General features: G+C 44.3%; 1 protein-coding gene across 2 annotated transcripts in view; it reads left to right on the forward strand.

The window, feature by feature from the left end:
• Positions 1 to 22,298, forward strand: part of MYO1D (myosin ID) — a 392,910-nt gene that overhangs the window by 301,477 nt on the left and 69,135 nt on the right. Inside the window, exon 22 of one of the 2 annotated variants that reach the window (XM_044999487.1) lies at positions 5,411 to 5,432. The exons of the other annotated variant lie outside the window; for it this stretch is intronic. Coding sequence (XP_044855422.1) covers positions 5,411 to 5,417 — 7 coding nt within the window. The 3' untranslated portion in view covers positions 5,418 to 5,432. Of the gene's footprint in view, positions 1 to 5,410; positions 5,433 to 22,298 lie in introns of those variants that run through there. 2 annotated transcript variants of the gene reach the window in all.

Genomic DNA, 22,298 nt, shown 5'->3' on the forward strand with positions numbered 1-22,298 from the left:
ACAAGGCATGCCATGCATTCTTAACAGCTATCTGTTCTTGTCACGTCCTCGCCATGTTGGACAACACCACTACGGTTTATTACATAAACAAGCAAGGGGGCACACGGTCCCCAGCACTGTGTGCAGAAGTGGTACGCCTCTGGAAATGGTGCATGCCACATCGTATCCTCTTGTCCACAACCTATCGTCCAGGAGCCCAGAATGTGATTGCCAGTGCCCTCACAGACACTTTGCAATTGATCATGAATGGGAGTTGCACAACATGCTAGTTGCGCACATTTTTGGCCACTGGGGAACTCCAATCAGGGACCGATTTGCATCTCACACCAACACTAAGTGCATCCAGTACTTTTCCAGAAGAGGACTCAGTGCCCACTTGCAGGGGGATGCCCTGATCATCAGCTGGTCAGAGTGAACCAGCTATGCCTTTCCTCTACTGCCATTCCTACCACACTTCCACAAACTCAGGCAGGAGAGGGCGGTGGTCTCCTGAGCGCCCCATATTGGGCTTGCCAGTTCTGGTTCCCTCTTCTTCTCCGCATGTTGACACATCCCCCACTCCCACTATCAATATTTCCGAAGCTGTGGATGCAACACACCGGCAAACTCAGACACCCCGATCCAAGGGCGCTCGGCTTGACAGCTTGGTTTTTGGATGGACACCCCCACTATCACAGGAATACTTGCTGGTGGTCTGTGATAGCCTCTCCAGTGGCAGAAGGGGCTCCACAAGGTGATCCTACCAGGCCAAATGGGCTTGTTTCGATGCCTGGGCCAAACATAAAGGTTTTGGCCCTGAAGCCATGGGCATCCCTGTGCTATTAGACTCTCTTCTCTCTCTAAAGGCCCGTAGGCTCACTCTCAGCTCCATCAAAATGCATGTAGCAGCCATTAGTGCCTTCCACTCTCCTGTGGAAGGGCATTCTGTCTTCACCCACCCCTTGACTGCCAGATTCTGGAAGGGCCTTGTATGCAAATATCTGCCCATCTGGACTGTCGCTTCTCACTGGAACCTCACCCTGGTCCTCACATTATTAACGAAGCCCCCCCTTGAAACCTCTGGCCTCCTGCTTTCTTTTTCTTCTAAGAAAGTAGCTTTCCTGGTCACAGTTACCTCTGGAAGGTGGTTTCCTTCCACACTCCTCAAATGAGGACCGATGGCTTCACTCCCTTGATGTGCATAGGGCCCTGGCCTTTTACCTACAAGGGACAAAGCCATTCTGGAACTCTGCCAGACCGTTTGACTGACCTTAAAAACCTCTTAAGGAAGGAGGAATTCCACCACCGCCCTAGGTAACCCAGTCCACTGCTTCATCGCTCTCCTAGTGAAAAAGTTTTTCCTAATATCCAACCTAAACCGCCCCCATTGCAACTTGAAACCATTACTCCTTGTTCTGTCATCTGCTACCACTGAGAACAGTCTAGATCCATCTTCTTTGGAACCCCCTTTCAGGTAGTTGAAAGCAGCTATCAAATCCCCCCTCATTCTTTTCTTCTGCAGACTAAACAATCCCAGTTCCCTCAGCCTCTCCTCATAAGTCATGTGCTCCAGCCTCCTAATCATTTTTGTTGCCCTACGCTGGACTCTCTCCAATTTATCCACATCCTTCTTGTAGTGTGGGACCCAAAACTGGTCACAGTACTCCAGATGAGACCTCACCAATATCAAATAGAGGGGAATGATCACATCCCTTGATCTGCTGGCAGTGCCCCTACTTATACAGCCCAAAATGCCATTAGCCTTCTTGGCAATAAGGGCACACTGTTGACTTATATCCAGCTTCTCATCCACTGTAACCCCTAGGTCCTTTTCTGCAAAACTGCTGCCTAGCCACTGGGTCACTAATCTGTAGCAGTGCATGGGATTCTTCTGTCCTAAGTGCAGGACTCTGCACTTGTCCTTGCTGAACCTCATCAGATTTCTTTTGGCCCAATCCTCTAATTTGTCTAGGTCCCTCAGTATAATATCCCTACCCTCCAGCGTATCTACCACTCCTCCCAGTTTAGTGTCATCTGCAAACTTGCTGAGGGTGCAATCCACGCCATCCTCCAGATTATTAATGAAGATATTGAACAAAACCAGCCCCAGCACCGACCCTTGGAGCACTCCGCTTGATATAGGCTGCCAACTAGACATGGAACCATTGATCACTACCCACTGAGCCCGATGATCTAGCCAGCTTTCTTTCTACCTTATAGTCCCTTCATCCAGCCCATACTACTTTAACTTGCTGGCAAGAATACTGTGGGACACAGTATCAAAAGCTTCGCTAAAGTCAAGGAATAGCACGTCCACTGCTTTCCCCTCATCCACAGACCCAGTTACCTCATCATAGAAGGCAATTTGGTTAGTCAGGCATGACTTGCCCTTTGTGAATCCATGCTGACTGTTCCTGATCACTTTCTTCCCTCTAAGTGCTTCAAAATGGATTCCTTGAGGACCTACTCCATGATTCATTTTTCCAGGGACTGAGGTAAGGCTGACTGGCCTGTAGTTCCCCAGATCCTCCTCCTTCCCTTTTTTAAAGATGGGCACTACATTAGCCTTTTTCCAGTCATCCGGGACCTCCCCCGATTGCCATGAGTTTTCAAAGATAATGGCCAATGGCTCTGCAATCTCATCGGCCAACTCCTTTAGCACCCTCAGATGCAGCGCATCCGGCCCCATGGATTTGTGCTCATCCAGCATTTCTAAATAGTCCTGAATCACTTCTTTCTCCACAGAGGGCTGCTCACCTCCTCCCCATGTTGTGCTGCCCAGTGCAGCTGTCTGGGAGCTGACCTTGTTTGTGAAGACAGAGGCAAAAAAAGCATTGAGTACATTAGCTTTTTCCACATCCTCTGTCACTAGGTTGCCTCCCTCACTCAGTAAGGGGCCCAAACTTTCCTTGACCACCTTCTTATTGCTAACATACCTGTAGAAATCCTTCTGTTACTGTTAACACTTGCTAGCTGCAACTCCAAGTGTGATTTGGCCTTCCTGATTTCACTCCTGCATGCCTGAGCAATATTTTTATACTCCTCCTGGTCATTTGTCCAATCTTCCACTTCTTGTAAGCTTCTTTTTTGTGTTCTAAGATCAGCAAGGATTTCACTGTTAAGCCAAGCTGGTTGCCTGCCATATTTACTATTCTTTCTACACATCAGGATGGTTTGTTCCTGCAGCCTCAGTAAGGATTCTTTAAAATACAGCCAGCTCTCCTGGACTCCTTTCCCCCTCATGTTATTCTCCCAGAGGATCCTGCCCATCAGTTCCCTGAGGGAGTCAAAATCTGCTTTTCTGAAGTCCAGGGTCCGTATTCTGCTGCTCTCCTTTCTTCCTTGTGTCAGGATCCTGAACTCGACTATCTCATGGTCACTGCCTCCCAGGTTCCCATCCACTTTTGCTTCCCCTACTAATTCTTCCCTGTTTGTGTGCAGCAGGTCAAGAAGAGCTCTGCCCCTAGTTGGTTCCTCCAGCACTTGCACCAGGAGATTAAATCACTTCTGTGAACTGAGACATCCTTTGTAATGCCATAAGGCCTGAGCCTGAATCTGAAAAAATGACTGCTGCTGGGCATGCATCCCAGATCCAATTTACAGTAGCATTATTGCTACTAGTTCGGCTGTCTTGACAGCTACATAATCAGATATTCTTTTAGATGTACTAATTCCCAATTTTGGTTTACAATATGCCATCCCGTTTTTTCTTTTTTGGACCCATCTGTACATATTTGACAAAAACGACTCCACTTTTCATCTATGTATTGGTACGCCTCATTTTTGATACGTACTGTCTCTTTTTACCTTTACGTTTTTATAAAATCCGAAGCCATGTTTGAACATGCAACTTTCCATCCATAACTAATTTTCCCATGACTAAAAGTTTTTTTCATTCAGCTTTTCCGTGTATTTCAACTCCTGCATTCCCACACTCTAACTCAAATGGCAAATTGAGTTCTAACATGGTGTGCTATAGTTCACCTATCGAATTCCCAACAATCCTTGGGTATTTGGTCTTTCATCACTGCAGTTCCCATTAACGGTGGTCTAGAAAGTTAGGTTCAGTAGTTTCCTTCCTAGTGTACCCGGCATTTCAGTAGCAGCTATCCGTAGCATGCATATAGGAGTTGTAATAAGTGCACTGTGTGCAATTCGTAGTGCCTGGCTTATATTAAATCTAATTTTTTAAGTCTTGATTTTGATGCTGACCCAAAAACTTGGGAGCGATAATCAGTAACTGGTCTGACAAAGGCTCTGTAAACCAACTGCAGTGTTTTCTTATTCATGCTCAAATTAGTCCCAAAAAGACTTTTATGCAGGTTAACCCTTCCTGTATGTTTGTCTTTAACATAGTTTTTATATGATCTTTCCAAAGTAATTCAGTATCAAATATTACCCCTAAGCATTTAAACCTTTTAACTGTCGCTTTGTTCTCCATACAGATACCAGCCCCCTTCTGTTTTCACCTTCATCCCTTTATACAGGCCCAACCTGCTATTCCCAGCAGAACTTCATCTTCCGTTAGGCTTTATTGATCCCTGGCTCTCCTCCAGGTGCAGCAATAAGGTTAATTGACCTAATTTAACCTACTCTGCTTTGTGTGGGTTGGACAACCCATCACAAACTGACATTGTGCTCTGCCTGTACAGGGACCCAGATATTCACTGTCCTGAGGAATTTACATTTCAGAAGCATCCTTAAAAATTCAAACAAAAGCTTGAGTAGAGTTAATGCAGTTTAGCAGTGACATGGAGTGAGTTACTTCAACAATTAATGCATACAGCTTTCTGCTCAGGATGCCCTTCAGTGCCACAGAATAGCACATACTACACAGAGCTCCTTCAAGAGGAGGTAGTGCTGAAAACTTAGTGCATTGTTAATGTTCCTTTTTCTAAACACAGCTATTGGATCCATTCAGAGCTTTTTGATATTTAGGGTATGAAACAACAGCAATTTCCCTCTACGAAGTCATCTTGCTACATGTGCATAGACAGGGAAAAAATCCTTTAAACACACAGTATAGTTTATACCACTGATGTACAAATCCCAAATAGAATGCAATGCTGCTGTATGTCTTGCCATCTGTATTTGTGTAGCTCTACCAGCAAAGGTTATAAATACTGCTGATCTTACTGTTGGTTTATTTCTCAACCAGAGCAGTGGCTACCTGCTGTTCCAGGATCCTTTCCTCTCTAGCAAACAGATGGTCCTAAGTTGGCTGCCCTTACCATGGTTTAGATTCACCAGCAAGTCAGCATTATCAAGCTGTCAAAGGACCCATCTGCCCTGAGCAGCTGTTCTGGCATTTGCCTGTCTGTGTGCTGGGAACCTCAGCATTTCACCAATCTCAGACATATAAAATGTCTACTTCTGTTTTATTTGGGGGGTTGCAATTGATGCCATCTGGCTCTTGTTTTTAATCAAACAGATATTAAAAATCTTACACATTGAAGATCTGCTGTGGAAGTCATTGGACGGAAGAATGGACTTTTAGATATTTTGACCTAGTTTGCCGATATTACCTTAGGCTTTCAAAACATTGATTTTTGTTGCAGCATTTAAAAAAAAGATTTAGGCAACGGCGGGGTAGAGACACAAGTTATGGAATGAGCACAGAACCTGGGAGCAAGGAACTTGGTTTTTTTTAAATTACTGTTCTTCCGCTGTGTATTGTAAGTCCTTGAGCCAGTCATTTGGGGCTTGTCTACACTGGCACTTTCCAGCGCTGCAACTTTCTCGCTCAGGGGTGTGAAAAAACACCCCTGCGCCCCCCAAGCGCAGCAAATTTCAGCACTGTAAAGCACCAGTGTCGACAGTGCACCAGCGCTGGGAGCTACGCCCCTCGTGGAGGTGGGTTTTTCAGAGCGCTGGGAGAGCTCTCTTCCAGCCCTCTGTCGCGACTACACAAGCCACGTAAAAGCACTGCTGCAGCAGCGCGTTAATGTTGCCAGTGTAGACTAGCCCTGAATCTCTGTGCTGCAATTGACCTGTCTTTGAAATGGAAATGATACTAAGTGGTCTGAGTGGTTGAGGATTAATGAGTTAACATTTGCAAGGCTTTTGAAGATTAAAAGTACTTTATATAAGTAGTGCTCAGTATTAGTATAACAAGGCGATGTGTTCACCTCAGTTTATAATGAGACACATTGTATAGGATTCCTACCCTAAGTCTCCTTATAATTTCCAACAAGAAGACCTTAATTGGACCTGTTCCTGAAGCATATGGACCAGCAGTTCATTTGCAAACACAAGTTTCAACTCTTCAGTGTCTCCTGACCCTATATTTCCTATTTTAAGAGCAATTTGTTAAATATGAAACAAGATGCACTTTTAAAAAAGGCAACAACAAAAACTTCTCAACAAGATTTTCATTTGACTTTTTAATGGGGTGAGGCTCTACAATAAAATCATAGGGGCACCCAGCCTGCTAAGCCTGGATACTTTTCCACTGCTTCAAGCTTCCTTTTGAAATTTCCTGCTGTAGCCCACGAAAGCTTATGCTCAAATAAATTTGTTAGTCTCTAAGGTGCCACAAGTACTCCTGTTCTTTTTGCGGATACAGACTAACACGGCTGCTACTCTGAAACCTGGTATTGGAAAAACTCTGGGCGGTATTTTCTTGGGATTCCTATTACTCTTTACATGATTCTCATGGGAGAACAGCGAGTACTATGAAAAAGTACAAATACTATAAAACTCTGGGTTTCCAGCTTATTCAGCTTTAATAAAACTAATAAACATCGTGTACATTTGCTTTCCTCTAGTTCATATCTGTGCAGTTTTTGCTGCCAGCTCATTTCACTTTTTCAAAAATAGTTACCCAAAGTTGTGCGTCTGAGGCTTCCATTTTCAGTATTGACAAGTGATTTTGGGGTGCCTAGCTTTGAGATAGCCTAAAGGGCCTGATTTTCAGAACGTTCTGAGTTCCCACCTTACAAAAATTGAATCGTATTAAAGCTTCTCAGATTGGGTCCCCAGAATCACTAGTCACCCTCTGAAAAATTAAGGCCACAAGTTCTTTGTTAGGTGTCACAGTTCAGGCCAACTTCACTAGGCTCCCAGCTCCTCAGCTGTCACTTCTCTTGTGCAGACAACCACATCTCTCTCCTGTTACCCCCTGCACAGTTCCCTGCCTACACTGTGTTATTCCCAGCAAGCCAGTGTGTCTAACCAGACCAGCATCAGTGCTTGGCTTACTCTTCAAGGGCCATGAACAATCTAATTGCCAGCAGGGATGAGTTGCCACACAGGCCTTTATAAGCAAGCACATTTATTCTTAAGGTGAAAGCATTACAGAGAAAACATTAAAAACAAGAGAATCTACATGCATGCTAATAAGCTTACCAGGGATCACCCCACCCATCCAACAGGGGCTCTGGCAGAAGTCAGTCCTTCAGACCCCACCAAGGGGGTTTTCTGGTTTACAAGTTGGTAACAGCCCAGCGCAAAACAGGCACCCATCACTCTGTAGGCCAAAGTCCTTCCAGCCTTTCCCAGAAATGATTCCGCCCCCCCCCCCCGGTTGGACAAAAGGTCCTGTCCATTTGCTGCACCAGAAAGAAGGCCCGGAGTCAGTTTAAACTCAGGCTACTTATTCAAAAGTCCTTTCTTTGACTGTTGGTCTCTGGAGAATCCAGTAGATGTGAGCCTCTCACCAGGCGGTGGGTACCTCTCTAGTGGTGTTACAACCTGAGAGAATTTGCCTAATTACCCCCCACTGGTCATAATTCCTGGAGGGCTGTGGTCCCACTCCCCCATGGAATTGCATACTGTCTCTGGCCCACAATGATACGTAAACCTAATACAGTAAGATCTCCCAAAGATCACTAGTCACCTTTGAAAAATTAAAGCCACAAGACCTTTGTTAGGCACCTAAATACCTACAATATGAGCACCCTGCAGTTCCCACTGAAGTCAGGATCCTGTCACTCATAAATATGTATTTAGGAACTGTAGCCTTTTATTTAAAGTGAATTTTGTAATGTGATATTACACCACCGTGGGGTAGGCTCTGGTGGCTACAGTTTCAAGTTTAACACAGTGAAAGTCACTTCTGCTACTTGCTTCAGAGTTAGTGTCTTTAGGAACACGTAAAGACCAAGGGTAGTGACCACACATACATGTACCAGTACAAAGTCTAGTCTATTTTATGTGTTATTAAAGTTATGATTACCCAAGTATATAGAAGTTCTATACAGACCTGTGCTCAAGTTACAAATATACAGGCGAGTCTCATCTTACGCGGGGGTTCCGTTCCGCGGTTAGCGCGTAAAGAGAAAACCGCGTATAGTCAAAATTACATTGAGTTGAGTGGTGGGCAGAATCGCCTGCACTACAGGTACAGTATTAAAATTGTTGATTTTCTTTTTCTTTTTTTTTGTTTTTGCTGACTGCGTAAAGCTGAAATCGCACATGTTAAATGCGCGTAAGATGCGACAGACCTGTAGTTATACTCACATCCTCAACAGTAGTGTTAGGGTCTGATGAGTCTCTCCTGGCTTGATCATCAGTAGAGGGATGGTTCCCGCTGGAATCTCCCATAGGGAGCTCAGTTTTCCCATTCTGACCATCCTCTTTTTATAACGTGATTCTGTCTGTGCCTACATTCTGCGCATCTTCATAAAAGTGCCAACCCTCTTTTCTCTTATTAGTCTGTGTCCCCTGGAAACTTAGGGGGACCCCAAGTTTCTATGGACTGTGTAAGTTCCCTTTGACCTCCTTAGCATTGGTGCACAACCTGTACCCTGCGGTTAAGACACATGTCTGAGACAGATGTGCCTTTAGAGTATTTTTATGGTCTAATATTAATCCTCTGGGTAATTTTGCACAGTATTACCATTTGGTATCTCTTTTCCCATAATGTCAGGGCATTGGGTTATTTCTCAGTCACTCGCTTAAATCATCATTTCTTGTCTCCAAGGCCTAAAATAGCTAAGCTAAAGTCTTGCAGGCCTCAGCCTATGGGTTCTTGCATTTCAGCTTGTCTTACTCATGTCTAGTATTTGGTTCCTCTAAATACTGATCAATCTTATACTTTTATAATCCTACAAATTAATTCTAATTAACATACAATGAATATATGTAATATAACATTGATTAATCATAACATCACTCAATAAATGGATAATGAACTAAAATCACTGGCTACAGAACCTATTTTTAGGAGCTTTTTTTTTTTAATATTGACACGTTTGGTTTTTATTTCTTCAGCAAGATAAATTTTAAATTCTATGTAAAACCTATACTGAAGTTTTTAATCTTGTGTTTAAAAAAGCATGTTTGCTAGAAAAAAAGCCTGTACAGTTTATATTTGAGGAGTGAGCCTAATATATTAGCTTCCTAATACACTCTCCTTTTTCAGTTAAGTGCTTGTAAAATAGAAGCAAGTGGGAATTCAGAGGTGATGGCACAAACTAGATCACAAGTAGTTGTATCCTGCTTGAACCCAAGTGATAGCTTTGTAAAAGACTTCTGGCAGCCCCCTAAGAAAGATGCTTACAGTGATGTCCTAGCCAAAGAGAGGAATTTGCTTCTCCTTCATTCCTTCTGCTTGATCTGTCAGCTGTTTCCTACTTTAGTTTATAGTAGGTCTGTCAAGCAATTAAAAAAAATTAATTGTGCGATTAATCACACTGTTAAACAATAATAGAGTACCATTTATTTAAATATTTTTGGATGTTTTCTACATTTTCAAATATATTTATTTCAGTTACAACACGGAATACAAAGTGTACAGTGCTCACTTTATATTTTTTATTACAAGTACTTGCACTATAAAAAAACAAAAGAAATAGTATTTTTCAGTTCACCTAATACAAGTACTGTAGTGCAGTCTCTTTATCATGAAAGTTGAACTTACAAATGTAGAATTGTGTACTGCATTAAAAAATAAAACAATGTCAATCTTTAGAACCTACAAGTCCTACTTCTTGTTCAGCCATTGCTCAGGCAAACAAGTTGGTTTAGTTGCAGGAGATAATGCTGCCCGCTTCTTGTTTACAATGTCACCTGAAAATGAGAACAGGTGTTCTATGGCACTGTTGTAGTCAGCATCGCAAGATATTTATGTGCCAGATGCGCTAAAGATTCATATATCCCTTCATGCTTCAACCACCGTTCCTGGGGACATGCGTCCATGCTGATGACAAGTTCTGCTCGATAACAATTCAAAGCAGTGTGGACCGACACATGTTCATTTTCATAATCTGAGTCAGATGCCACCAGCAGAAGGTTGATTTTCTTTTTCAGTGGTTCAGGTTCTGTAGTTTCCTCATTGGAGTGTTGCTCTTTTAAGATTTTTGAAAGCATGCTCCACACCTTGTCCCTCTCAGATTTTGAAAGGCACTTCAGATTCTGAAACTTGGGTTGAGTGCTGTAGCTGTCTTTCAAAATCTCACATTGGTTCCTTCTTTGCGTTTGGCAGATCGGCAGTTAAAGTGTGCTTAAAATGAACAGCATGTGTTGGGTCATCAGCCGAGACTGCTATAACATGAAATATACGCCAGAATATGGGTAAAACAGAGTAGGAGACGTACAATTCTCCCCCAAGGAGTTCAGTCATAAATTTACGCATTATTTTTTTGATGAGTGTCATCGGCATGGAAACATGTCCTCTGGAATGGTGGCCAAAGCATGAAGGGATATATGAATCTTTAGCGCATCTGGCATGTAAGTATTTTGCGATGCCGGCTACAAAAGTGCCATGCAAATGCCTGTTCTCACTTTCTGGTGACATTGTAAATAAGAAGAGGGCAGCGTTATCTCCTGTCAATGTAAACTGACTCGTTTGTCTGGGCGATCGGCTGAACAAGAAGGAGGACTGCGTGGGCTTGTAGGCGCTGAAGTTTTACATTGTTGGGATTTTTTAGTGCAGTTATGTAACAAATCTTCATTTTTAAATTGCACTTTCACCACACAGCTTGACTACAGTACTTGTATGAGGAGAATCGAAAAATACTATTTCTTTTGTTTCTTTCAGTGCAAATATTTGTAATAAAAAATAATATACACTTTGATTTCGATTACAACACATTTTACATATTAAAATGTAGAAAAACATCCAAAATATTTTATCAGTTTCGATTGGTGTGCTATTCTATTAACAGTGCGATTAAAACTGTGATTAATCGTGATTAATTTTTTTGAGTTAATCGCATGAGTTAACAGTGATTAATGGACAGCCCTAGTTTATAGAAGTCCCTGCTGATGTGCTGTGCGACAGTTAGCGTCTCTTTGAGCAGGGAAGCCTCTACTGCTCTAGTTTCTCTCCAGGGCAGTGCCTCATCCTACCCTAACTTCTTACAATGATGTAACATTGTTTCAGGTAAGGGGTTTTGGTATGAAATGAAAGTGTAATCCCAGTGTCCTCTCCTAGTTTGGGTCAATGTGTGTTGGCTTCATTTTAGTCCCTCTATTCTCCAAGCAAGTCACTAATCCCAGAGAAAACTACGCTAGGCCTTGGTCATTCCTACTCAGAGTATTAGAGAGCAATTGCTGAATGTATGGACAGGAGCGCAATCGTTTCTTTCCCCCTTTTGGTTCTCTCATCTAAGCAGGTCTTTTTACAGCATTACTACAGATGTTCTTCTGTAATTTGGAAAACACCTTCATTTTACTTAGGGAGAGTAGGATTTGAGCTATTTACCACTGTCTGAAGCACAACTACTACCTATGAGTAATGAACTACTGTATAGGAAGTTTCACTGCTGTATATCTTAGAAGGTTAAAGCAAGCCAAGAGCAGGGAAGCAACATTGTGGTGGTGGTGTGGAAATCCCCATTTTACAATTTGTAACCAGCAGTTTGACTAAAACTGGCTACAGCGTGTGATCTTAGTACTGACAGCTGGTTCCTTAGTACTGCTACTGTGTTTAGTGTGAGTAAACACCCACATTTTATATAGTAGATCTCAGGACAAGGTCTTGTTTAGGCAGGTCTCTCCTACCTTCTCTTCAATTAAGAACTAGAATTACCTGCTTAACAAACTCCCCACTGACTGCCACCAATGTGACTGTTCCTGGACAAGCCAATACCAGGTGAGAGTGAGGTGGAGGATTTTTGGATGTTTACAGGGAGTTCCCCCTGAGTGACGTGCAGTATTTAAGACACTCTTCCATCACTCACATTCAATACCCTGTACAATTATATTTCTAGCTCTTCTGCTGGCATCTTGGGAGTTACTTAGGTCCTGGTACTTAGCACTTATATACAGCCTTACATACATTAATCTTCAGAATCCCTTTGATGTAGGTAAGTGTTATCTGTATTTTTAAAATTGGAGTGCTGAGGCATTAAGTCAGGTGTGGCCAACCTGAGCCTGAGAAGGAGCCAGAATTTACCAATGTATATTGCCAAAGAGCCACAGTAATATCTCAGCAGCCCCCCATCAGCTCCTCCACCCTGCTCCCACTGCCTCCCACCCACCAGCAGCCCCCTGATCAGTGCCTCCCCCTCTGTCCCCACACCTCCTGATCAGCTGTTTCGTGGCGTGCAGGAGGCTCTGCGGGGAGAGGGAGGAGCAAGGGCACAGCAGGCTCAGGGAAGGGGTCAGGAACGGGTGGAGCGAGGGCAGGGCCTGTGGCAGAGCCAGGGGTTGAGCCATGCACATCCCCTGGCACATTGGAAAATTGGCGCCGGTATCTCCAGCCCCAGAGTCGGTGCCTATACAAGGAGCCATATATTAACTTCTGAATTTACTGCACATAGGCTGCTTCTCTTTGGAGGAAATAAATGATTACAACCCAAAAATGCACTACTGTGAATTCTTTTTATCATAGAATCATAGAATTCAAGATCAGAAGGGACCATTATGATCATCTAGTCTGACCTCCTGCAAGATGCAGGCCACATAAGCCGATCCACCCACTCCTGAACTAATTCTCTCCCTTGACTCTGCTGTTGAATGCTCCAAATCATGATTTAAAGACTTCAAGTAGCAGATAATCCACCAGCAAGCGACCCCTGCCCCATGCTTCGGAGGAAGGCGAAAAACCTCCAGGGCCACTGCCAATCTACCCTGGAGGAAAATTCCTTCCCGACCCCAAATATAGCGATCAGCTGAACCCCGAGCATGCGGGCAAGACTCTCCAGCCAGACCCTCTGGAAAAGGCTAACAGTATCCCAACATTGACCCTTTGTACTAATTACCAGTGTGGCACGTTATTGACCTATTGACTAAACCCATTATCCTATCATACCATCCCCTCCATAAACTTATCCAGCTTAATCTTAAAGTTATGGAGGTCCTTCTCCCCCACTGTTTCCCTCGGTAGGCTGTTCCAGAATTGCACTCCTCTGATGGTTAGAAACCTTCGTCTAATTTCAAGCCTAAATTTCCTGACTGACAATTTATATCCGTTTGTCCTCGTGTCCACATTAGCACTGAGCTGAAATAATTCCTCTCCTTCCCTGGTATTTATCCCTCTGATATATTTAAAGAGTGCAATCATATCTCCTCTTATCCTTCTTTTGGTTAAGGAAAACAAACCGAGCTCCTCAAGTCTCCTTTCATACGACAGGCTTTCCATTCCTCGGATCATTCTAGTGGCCCTTCTTTGTACACGTTCCAGTTTGAATTCACCCTTCTTAAACATGGGAGACCAAAACTGCACACAATACTCCAAATGAGGTCTCACCAACGCCTTATATAAGGGGATTAGCACCTCCTTATCTCTACTAGAAATACCTCGCCTAATGCATCCCAAGACCGCATTAGCTTTTTTAATGGCTACATCACATTGCCTACTCATAGTCATCCTACTATCAACCAGGACTCCTAGGTCCTTCTCCTCCTCCGTTACTTCCAACTGGTGCGGCCCCAGCTTATAACTAAAATTCTTGTTAGTCATCCCTAAATGCATAACCTTACACTTCTCATTATTGAATTTCATCCTGTTACTAATACTCCAGTTTACAAGGTCATCCAAATCTCCCTGGAGGATATCCCGATCCTTTTCCGAATTGGCAATACCTCCCAACTTGGTGTCATCCGCAACTTTATCAGCCCACTCCTACTTTTGGTTCCGAGGTCAGCGATAAATAGATTAAATAAAATCGGACCCAAAACCAAACCTTGAGGAACTCCACTGGTAACCCCCCTCCAACCCGACAGATCACCCTTCAATACGACCCTCTGCAGTCTCCCCTTTAACCAGCTCCTTATCCACCTCTGGATTTTCATTTCGATCCCCATCTTTTGCAATTTAACCAGTAATTCCTCATGCGGTACCGTATCAAACTTACTGAAATCTAGATATATTAGATCCACCGCATTTCCCTTGTCTAAAAAATCTGTTACTTTCTCAAAGAAGGAGATCAGGTTGGTTTGGCATGATCTACCTTTCGTAAAACCATGCTGTAATTTGTCCCAGTTGCCATCGGCCTCAAGGTCCGTAACCACTCTCTCTTTTAAAAATTTTTCCATGACTTTGCATACTACAGATGTTAAACTAACAGGCCTGTAGTTACCTGGGTCACTTTTTTTTCCCTTTCTTGAATATAGGAACTATATTAGCTAATCTCCAGTTGAACGGTACAACCCCCGAGTTTAGAGATTTATTAAAAATCATCGCTAACGGGCTTGCAATTTCACTCGCCAATTCCCTTAATATTCTAGGATGAAGATTATCCGAGCCCCCCCGATTTACTTCCGTTAAGCTGTTCAAGTTTGGCTTCTACCTCAGATACCGTAATGTCTACCCCCATATCTTCATTCCCATCAGTCCCTCTACCACTATTCCTTAGCCCTTCATTAGCCTCATTAAAGACCGAGGCAAAATATTCGTTTAGATATTGTGCCATGCCAAGATTATCCCTAATCTCCACTCCGTTTAAAGTTTTAAGCGGTCCCACTTCTTCCTTCTTGGTTTTCTTCCTATTTATATGGCTAAAAAACCTTTTGCTATTGGTTTTAATCCCCTTCGCTAGGTCCATCTCCACCCGGCACTCTTCAAGAAGTGTCTAACATAACAGCCCCTTTATGTAAGGCTCCAGTCCGTGGCTCTTTCATTATAGCCATTTAATATGAATTAAACCATATGATTCAGGAGTTCACTGTGTGATTCCAGCATTGGCAGAGGAATCTGATCTATATGACCAAACTGAATGCAGAAAAATGTGTTGCCCAGGTAACAGCCATTATATAGTGACTTCCTTCTCCAAATTACATCATCAATATGAACACCGACTACACCTGTAAAGTCCATAAGGGGTAATTCTGTTTTCATTGCTGGGAAAATTGAGGTGCACAGAGCCTAGGGGCCAGTCAATGCTCAGCACCCAGAGTGGGAGCTGGATTTTCAAAGAGTCCAGCAAATGGGAGCTACAGCGAGCTGAGCACTCTTGAAAATCTGACCTTTTATTTAGGTCCCTAAATGAGAGCAGAGCGCACTCAAAAATCTGGCCCCAACTGTTTTGTCCAAAGTCCACCTGAAAGCTGGAAACAGTACTCGGGGGTTCCTGGCTCACATTCCTATCCTCACACCACTAGACATTGCCTCCTTCTCTGCTTTCCGTAAAGGAGGACTGGAATATTTCAAACCTTGGTTTACATCCTAGACAGTGTGTTGTAAAGCACCAGTGAAAATTACAGAACTCAAAGCAGTCCACTCATCTGTCTGACCACAGTTCTATCCTGTGTTGAACATCTGTGACTATGAACAGCCAAGTACATGAAGCTGGCTTAAGCCAAAGTGAAGTGCTGCTTGTCTTTTCCCCGGACCTTGCCCTCTGAACATTTTTTCTTTCAAGAGATGAGGAGAGCAAGAGATTTCCTTAGTCAAATGTTGGTGCCAATCCAAACGATAACTCTCAAGGTTAAGCACCACTTTTGCTGGGCACGTTTATACACAACAGGGAGCGCGAGACAGAAAAAAAATGGGGTCTGCAGCTGCACTTGTTCCACAGTGTAACGTACTCTCAGGGTTTTGTGCCTGTGGCAGTAGGCGCAGAATGTCCGTGGTCCCAGATTTATTGTAGTAACCTTGGAAATGTAAAGTACCGACACTATTTTTGGTGGGAAGGGGACTATACGTAATACATGAATGCCTTTCCTGTGTGTACACAGTGTATCGTTAAACCCTCCTACAGCCCACTTGAGTATAGCAAGACTCCATACTGGAGAGACCTCCTGAATGTATTCTGTAGGGGCAAGTGGGGAAAAATGTGGGCAGATGAGGACTTCATTGTAAAATTGTGTGTTTAAACATATTTTGTATAAGTGTGAACTACAATCCCATCCAGAAATTAGGGAGTTTTCACTGGACATGTCAGATGCAGCCTTGCTTAGCTGTCTTCCTCATTCTGCTAGAGTTGTCTTTTTTGCTGTGAGCTGGCCCTTTGGCCACACTGAAGCTATTCTTCCTGCTTTGAAGCTTTGTCCTTCCCTGACATTGTCTGTCCTATTCCTGTTCACTGTTCTCCCTGCTGCCGGCAGTGGCTCTGTTTCTTACCGCGACAGGAACAGAGAGCAGCTGGGAGATGGTGACAATAGGGAGGTGGCAACCCTAACTGCTCCCCAGCCATTCCACATCCTCAGGAATCTACCCCCTTGTTCACACCCAGCTGGCAGGGCAAACGTCAGAGCCTGGAGGTGCAGGGTGCAGATAGATGGTTTTTCAAAGGGAATGAGTGGGAAGAGGTGAGACCACAAGAGAGGACCCCAGTGGGCAGAGACATAGACAGGAGGCATATGGGAAGAATGTCTTCATGATTGTTGATTTCCCTTGAATTGAAGGGGGCCTTGGGGGCAAGAACATGAAGGGGTAGGATGGAGGGAAGGGCTGCAAATGGAAGAGGCCTTTGCTCCGGACTCGTTACATTCAAACGCTACACCAGCTATACAGGGGCTTGGTGTCTCTTACTAAACTACCCTGGGGTAACCCCACGCCCCCTCTGTTTTCCCCCACATCACCTCTCAGTGCTAACTATGTAATGTAGTTGCTCTACATCTGCGTTAGGCATATGAAGATGATCCCAAAATAGCTGGTCCAGCAGCATGTATTCAAAGCCAAATTAGGTGTTCTGTGTGGGCTTCTAAAACCCTAATACCACTTCTGGGATAACACTTGTTAGCAAGCTGATGTTGGCTGTGATGACTGTCCAGGGTAAAAGGTTTGGCTGTAAAAGGTAGTGGTTTACAGAGCAGGTCTCACTTTGAATTTGCTGCCTACCTTGCTTTATATACACGCTGCATTTGTTTCCAGCACTAGCATTCCATTCAGATAAGAAATTCAGTGGCTGCCAGCAAACAAAAACAGGAAAACAGAGCAGCTGTGGTCATATATACTGATGACCTACTTAAAATCGTGTGTGGGTGGGTGGGTGGATAATACCGGCTGACGGTCTGAGGGATTGTTAGCAGAATAATGAACACAAACCATGGACCTCGTTTGTTTAGCGGTAGTTTATGAACATCAGAAATGTTTTATTTTTTATTACATCATTTAGGCTTCTTTAGCTGTGATAGCTCATTCTGTTCTTTTTGTCTCACTGCTCAGACACCTTTTGTATTGCGAATACAGACAGTGCTGATGCTTCAGAAGATGCAGTTAAATCTCACAATGTCTTAATCTTTAGAGCTGAAGAATACAAGGCTTCCAGCATCTAACCAGTTAGCAGAGCTATAATGACTGAGACCTGGGATGTTTCTGGGCATTATAATTTTTCTGAACATACTTCAGGAAGAGCTGGTTGTAAAACAATATTTGAAAGATACCGTGCTGTCTTCTGTTTGTAAGAAAACAGGGCTGTATAAAAGGATCCGGTCAAGGGTGGTAGGTCAAAAATTCAGCTCCCCTGTGGCAATCAACGCATGTGAAATGCAGATTGCACATATGTGTCTTCTCTCCATTTCTGCCTCCTATAAGAAAACTAATTTCTCACTGGGCAAATCCACTCAGAAGAGAGCAGAATTCTCCTGTCACTTGATTGCCCACATTCAGGAGCAAAGTGGGCAGGCGCAGTGAAGGAAATAATTCTCTGCATGCTTCCACCATCTGGGCATGTGTACACTTACCAAAGTGGCTAAACAGTGCATTCATTTGGATTGTCATCACCAATACTGGAATGTCTTATTTTTGAATAAATTGTCGAGGTCTTTAAAATAAATAAATAAAAGGTATCAACAGGGTACTATGTATCAGAGGGGTGGCCATGTTAGTCTGGATCTGTAAAAGCAGCAAAGAATCCTGTGGCACCTTATAGACTAACAGACGTATTGGAGCATGAACTTTCGTGGGTGAATACCCACTTCGTCGGATGCAAGTAACAGGGTACTATAAACACCTACATAAAATTCCTCAAGGTAGTTCAGTTACTTGGCCTACCACAAAAACTTTTCTCATCAAAAAATTATACATAAAACATTCCTATTTCTTCAGCGACTGTAGAATTTTACTTTCCATAAATTGAGTTCTAGAAAGAATAAATTTGTTTCTTCTTATGCCCGTCACAATTCCCAAAGCAGTAATCAAAACCTAGAGTTTGTAAACAGATGTTTAAAAAATGAAATAAGTAGAAAAATCACCACAGTTTGGCTTCTCCATCTCTTGGCAACCAAAAATTCTACAGTGATTGAGGCTTAAACATGCATGTAATAAAAATAACACCAACGTGTAACCCAGATAGTTTCTAGTTTTTTACCACAAGCCCTTTGTGGTAGAAATTTCATTTCTCTCACACCTTCAAATGTGTCTGGCAATAGGCATAGGCAACAAGTGATATGTGCCCGTGTTCCACCAATATTCAGGAACGTGGGCCCGGCTCCGCCAATGTTTGGGCTTATATTTTCAGAGCCATCCCATCCATAGGACAGACCAGGGCAACCGCCCTGTGCTTGGGGGGTGGGGGGGGCTGCACCTCAGGGGGGATGCAGGGTCCAGGGTGGCCTGGGGAGCTAGCAGGGGGCCTGGCACTGGCAGCACTGAGTGACCTGGCCCCAGCCCACCCCGCTCTGCTCCACCCCACACTCCACCCCTTCCCCCAATTCCTGCCTCTTCCCGCCCCTGCTGCACCCCGTTCCCCAAGCCCGCCTCTCCAGCTTCTACCCCCGAGCGACGCTGGGAGTTGGGGGAGCGGGGCGGGCTGGGGCCGAGTTGCTCGCTGCTGCCAGTGCCAGGCCCCCTGAAGGCCAGGGCCCCCCAAAGGGGCCCTGCTTGGACCTGTTCTAGGCACCACCAAAAATGATACAAACCTGGTGCCCATGGCAATAGGGCAGGGGTGGGCAAACTTTTTGGCCCAAGTGCCACATCTGTTATGGAAATTGTATGGCAGGCCATGAATGCTCACAAAATTAGGGTTGGGTTGCGAGAAGAGGTGAAGACTCCAGCTGGGGGTGTGGGTTCTGAGGTGGGGTTGGGGATGAGGGGTTTAGGGTGTAGGAGGGTGCTCTGTGCTGGGATCGAGGGGTTTGGAGGGCAGGGGGGGATTAGGGCAGGTGGTGGGGTGTGGGAGGCGGTCAGGGATGCAGGCTCCGGGCGGCGCTTACCTTAAGCAGCTCCTGGAAGCAGTGGAATGTCCCTTCTCTGGCTCCTATGCGGAGGCATGGCCAGGCAGCTCTGCATGCGCTGCCACCCCCGCAGCTCCCATTGGCCATGGGAGCTGCAGTGGCAGTGCTTGGGGTGGGGGCAGCATGCGGAGCCCCCTGGCTGTCCCTATGCATAGGAGCCGGAGTGGGGACATGCTGCTGCTTCAAGGAGCCATGCAGAATGGGGCAAGCCCCAGACCCTGCTCCCCGGCAGTAGCTCGAGGGCCGGATTAAAACATCTGATGGGTCGGATGTGGCCTGCAGGCCATAGTTTATCCACCACTGCAAAAGGGCAACTTTTCCCATCCCTCACAGCAGTAGCTCTGCATTGCTGCAGTTTACTGCACCCTGGATGGCAAGATGTTCCTTTTATTCACTAGCTGGAAGCTTTGGTAACAACAGAGGAAAATGGGGCTAAAACAAAGGGGGCAAATTGTATATTCTGTAACTCAACTAATTAGCTTTAATATACTAGTGAAACCACTGGATAGCATTTAGCGAAGCATATTCACTTTCTGACTTGGGCACCTGCTTAAAATGGAGCCTACTGTAGGTAATTTGTTTCCCACAAAGCCCTGAGAAGTTGGCAGGGAAAGCATACCTGTGAAAACAATGCAATACCGTTGGTGTTGCACGCTGCTGATTCAGTGGGGAGGTGACATGGCTCTTTGGAAAAGCTTCCCATTCTGCCACTGCCTGTGGATGTTGGATGCTATAGGAAATCAATGGGATGGGAAGAGATTATACATGATTAGTTGTCTCTGTAATGCAGATATTGCATTAGCTGTCATAGGAGTCAGAGTGCCACCGCCAGGTTAGTAGAGTCCAGGAGTGAATGCAAGTTACCAGGTCCCATGGGAGCTTGGCATGTACTATATTATTGTATTTCCCTGGAGCAGTATTGATGTGGCATCTACAAAGTGTGACAGGAGGTGAAATGGAGGTTTTATCTCTCCACAGTGTTTCACAGCAACAAATTATCCTTCCTTCTAAAGGAAGTGAAATCTCTACATAAATGCATGTTCAGCGCCATCTTGTCAGATTATGGTGCAAAATATTGGCATTTAGACTGCACAGACCTATGTCCTTGTGAGTGAATTTGAGCTGGACTAGATTAAGCACCCTTTACAAACATACAGTACAGAGAAGAATCAATACTATGTAAAGGAAGCCACTTCAGTTTATTTACCACATAAATCTCTTTGTAGAACTGAATGGTACTACTTATGCTGGTGGTCATTAGCAAGATGGATCTTGGTTAAAACACAGATGACATTACATCTGTGGATCTCTCTTAAAGAGTTACCTAGGGAGGTAGTGGAATCTACATCCTTAGAGGTTTTTAAGGCCCAGCTTGACAAAGCCCTGGCTGGGATGATTTAGTTGGGGTTGGTCCTGCTTTGAGGAGGGGGTTGGACTAGATACCTCCTGAGGTCTCTTCCAACCCTAATCTTTTATGATTCTAAAGCAAGGAAGGGGAGTTTTTGGAAATGGCGCCAGTTCCTTGCACCTCCTTCTGGGTGTGGGGCCATCAGGATAAACTTGCTTCCTATGTGCCTCAAAAATGAAAACACGTTAACATGTGTATGTATAGATCATTTTGAGTGAATGTAGTATTCATAAAAGGTGTTAGATTGACAGCCCTGGTGATTAAAATAGTATATCTGATACAGAATATCCAGAAACAATGAACCTTTCCCCCACACAACTCATTGTCAGTGTGCATCAGTCCTGACCTAAGGCAACTTCTCCCTGGAACAAGAGTTTAGCTCAGTCACTATGGTAATCTCAATCTTGGAACTTTTCCTAAGGTGGCCAATAAGATGCTAGTTATGATGACTTGAGCTGTGGATACCTGTCCACTAGGAACCAGACTGACACCATCTATTCATTTCGCAATAGCCCCAAAAAGCCATCACCAGTAACGACAACAGTTATCATCGAGTTGGGCCAGTTTTGAACCCTCTAGCTGCAGGCAATTAACTTAGATCAGTCCCCTGAGCCATCCAGCCCCTCCTTGTGCTTTGTTTTTGTTATAGAGAGAAGCTTTGGGGATATGTTCTTTCAAGTGTTTTCCCAGAATTTCTTTGCATAGACCATATTGGAAGAGTTGACCTGACTCCTCCCATATAGGAAGGAAAAGACCTTCAATATCCATTTAGGAGCAGTAGATGAACTCAGCCACCCTGAATTGGTGCAAACTTTCCAGTTACATGTGAGTTTGATGCTGCAGTAATCAGCCCTGATAATAGGAACAGAGCTTCACTGACACTGAGCCTCAGGAATATCACTTCCTCTCCCTAACAACTGGAAAAGGAAAAAGTCACAGTCAGCAAAAGATTGAGTCACCAAGCTGTCACGCTGAGAGCCACAGAAATGTTCCAGTTTGCCTTGCTAGTCCTGTGCCAATTTTAGGGTGAGAGTGTGCATGATAGTCATCAGTTGTGAAACACCAAGACTCCCTGGAACCACAGATTCATGTCCCAGTAAGATTAATTCAACCCTACATCCTTTGGAGCTCCATGCAGTGAACTGCATGTGTAGGTCATTCAGATGAGATCTTCTAAAATCAGAGGGCTTATAGGATCTGCAGAGATTAAAGCTCACCTGGCATATTTTGAAAGAACAGAGATGTGCACTGGTGGCATTGGGTGGTGGTAGGTCACATTAGCTGGCTTGATCTAACACCCTCTAAAAGTCAAGACAAGGCTCCCCCTTATGCTTTAATTCAACCACCTTAGCACATGCTGACGTGCCGCTCACCTTGGCGCGACTAGAGCTTTGGAAGGTGTTAG

This window comes from Mauremys mutica, chromosome 25, assembly GCF_020497125.1.
Source record: "Mauremys mutica isolate MM-2020 ecotype Southern chromosome 25, ASM2049712v1, whole genome shotgun sequence".
NCBI lineage: Eukaryota > Metazoa > Chordata > Testudines > Geoemydidae > Mauremys > Mauremys mutica.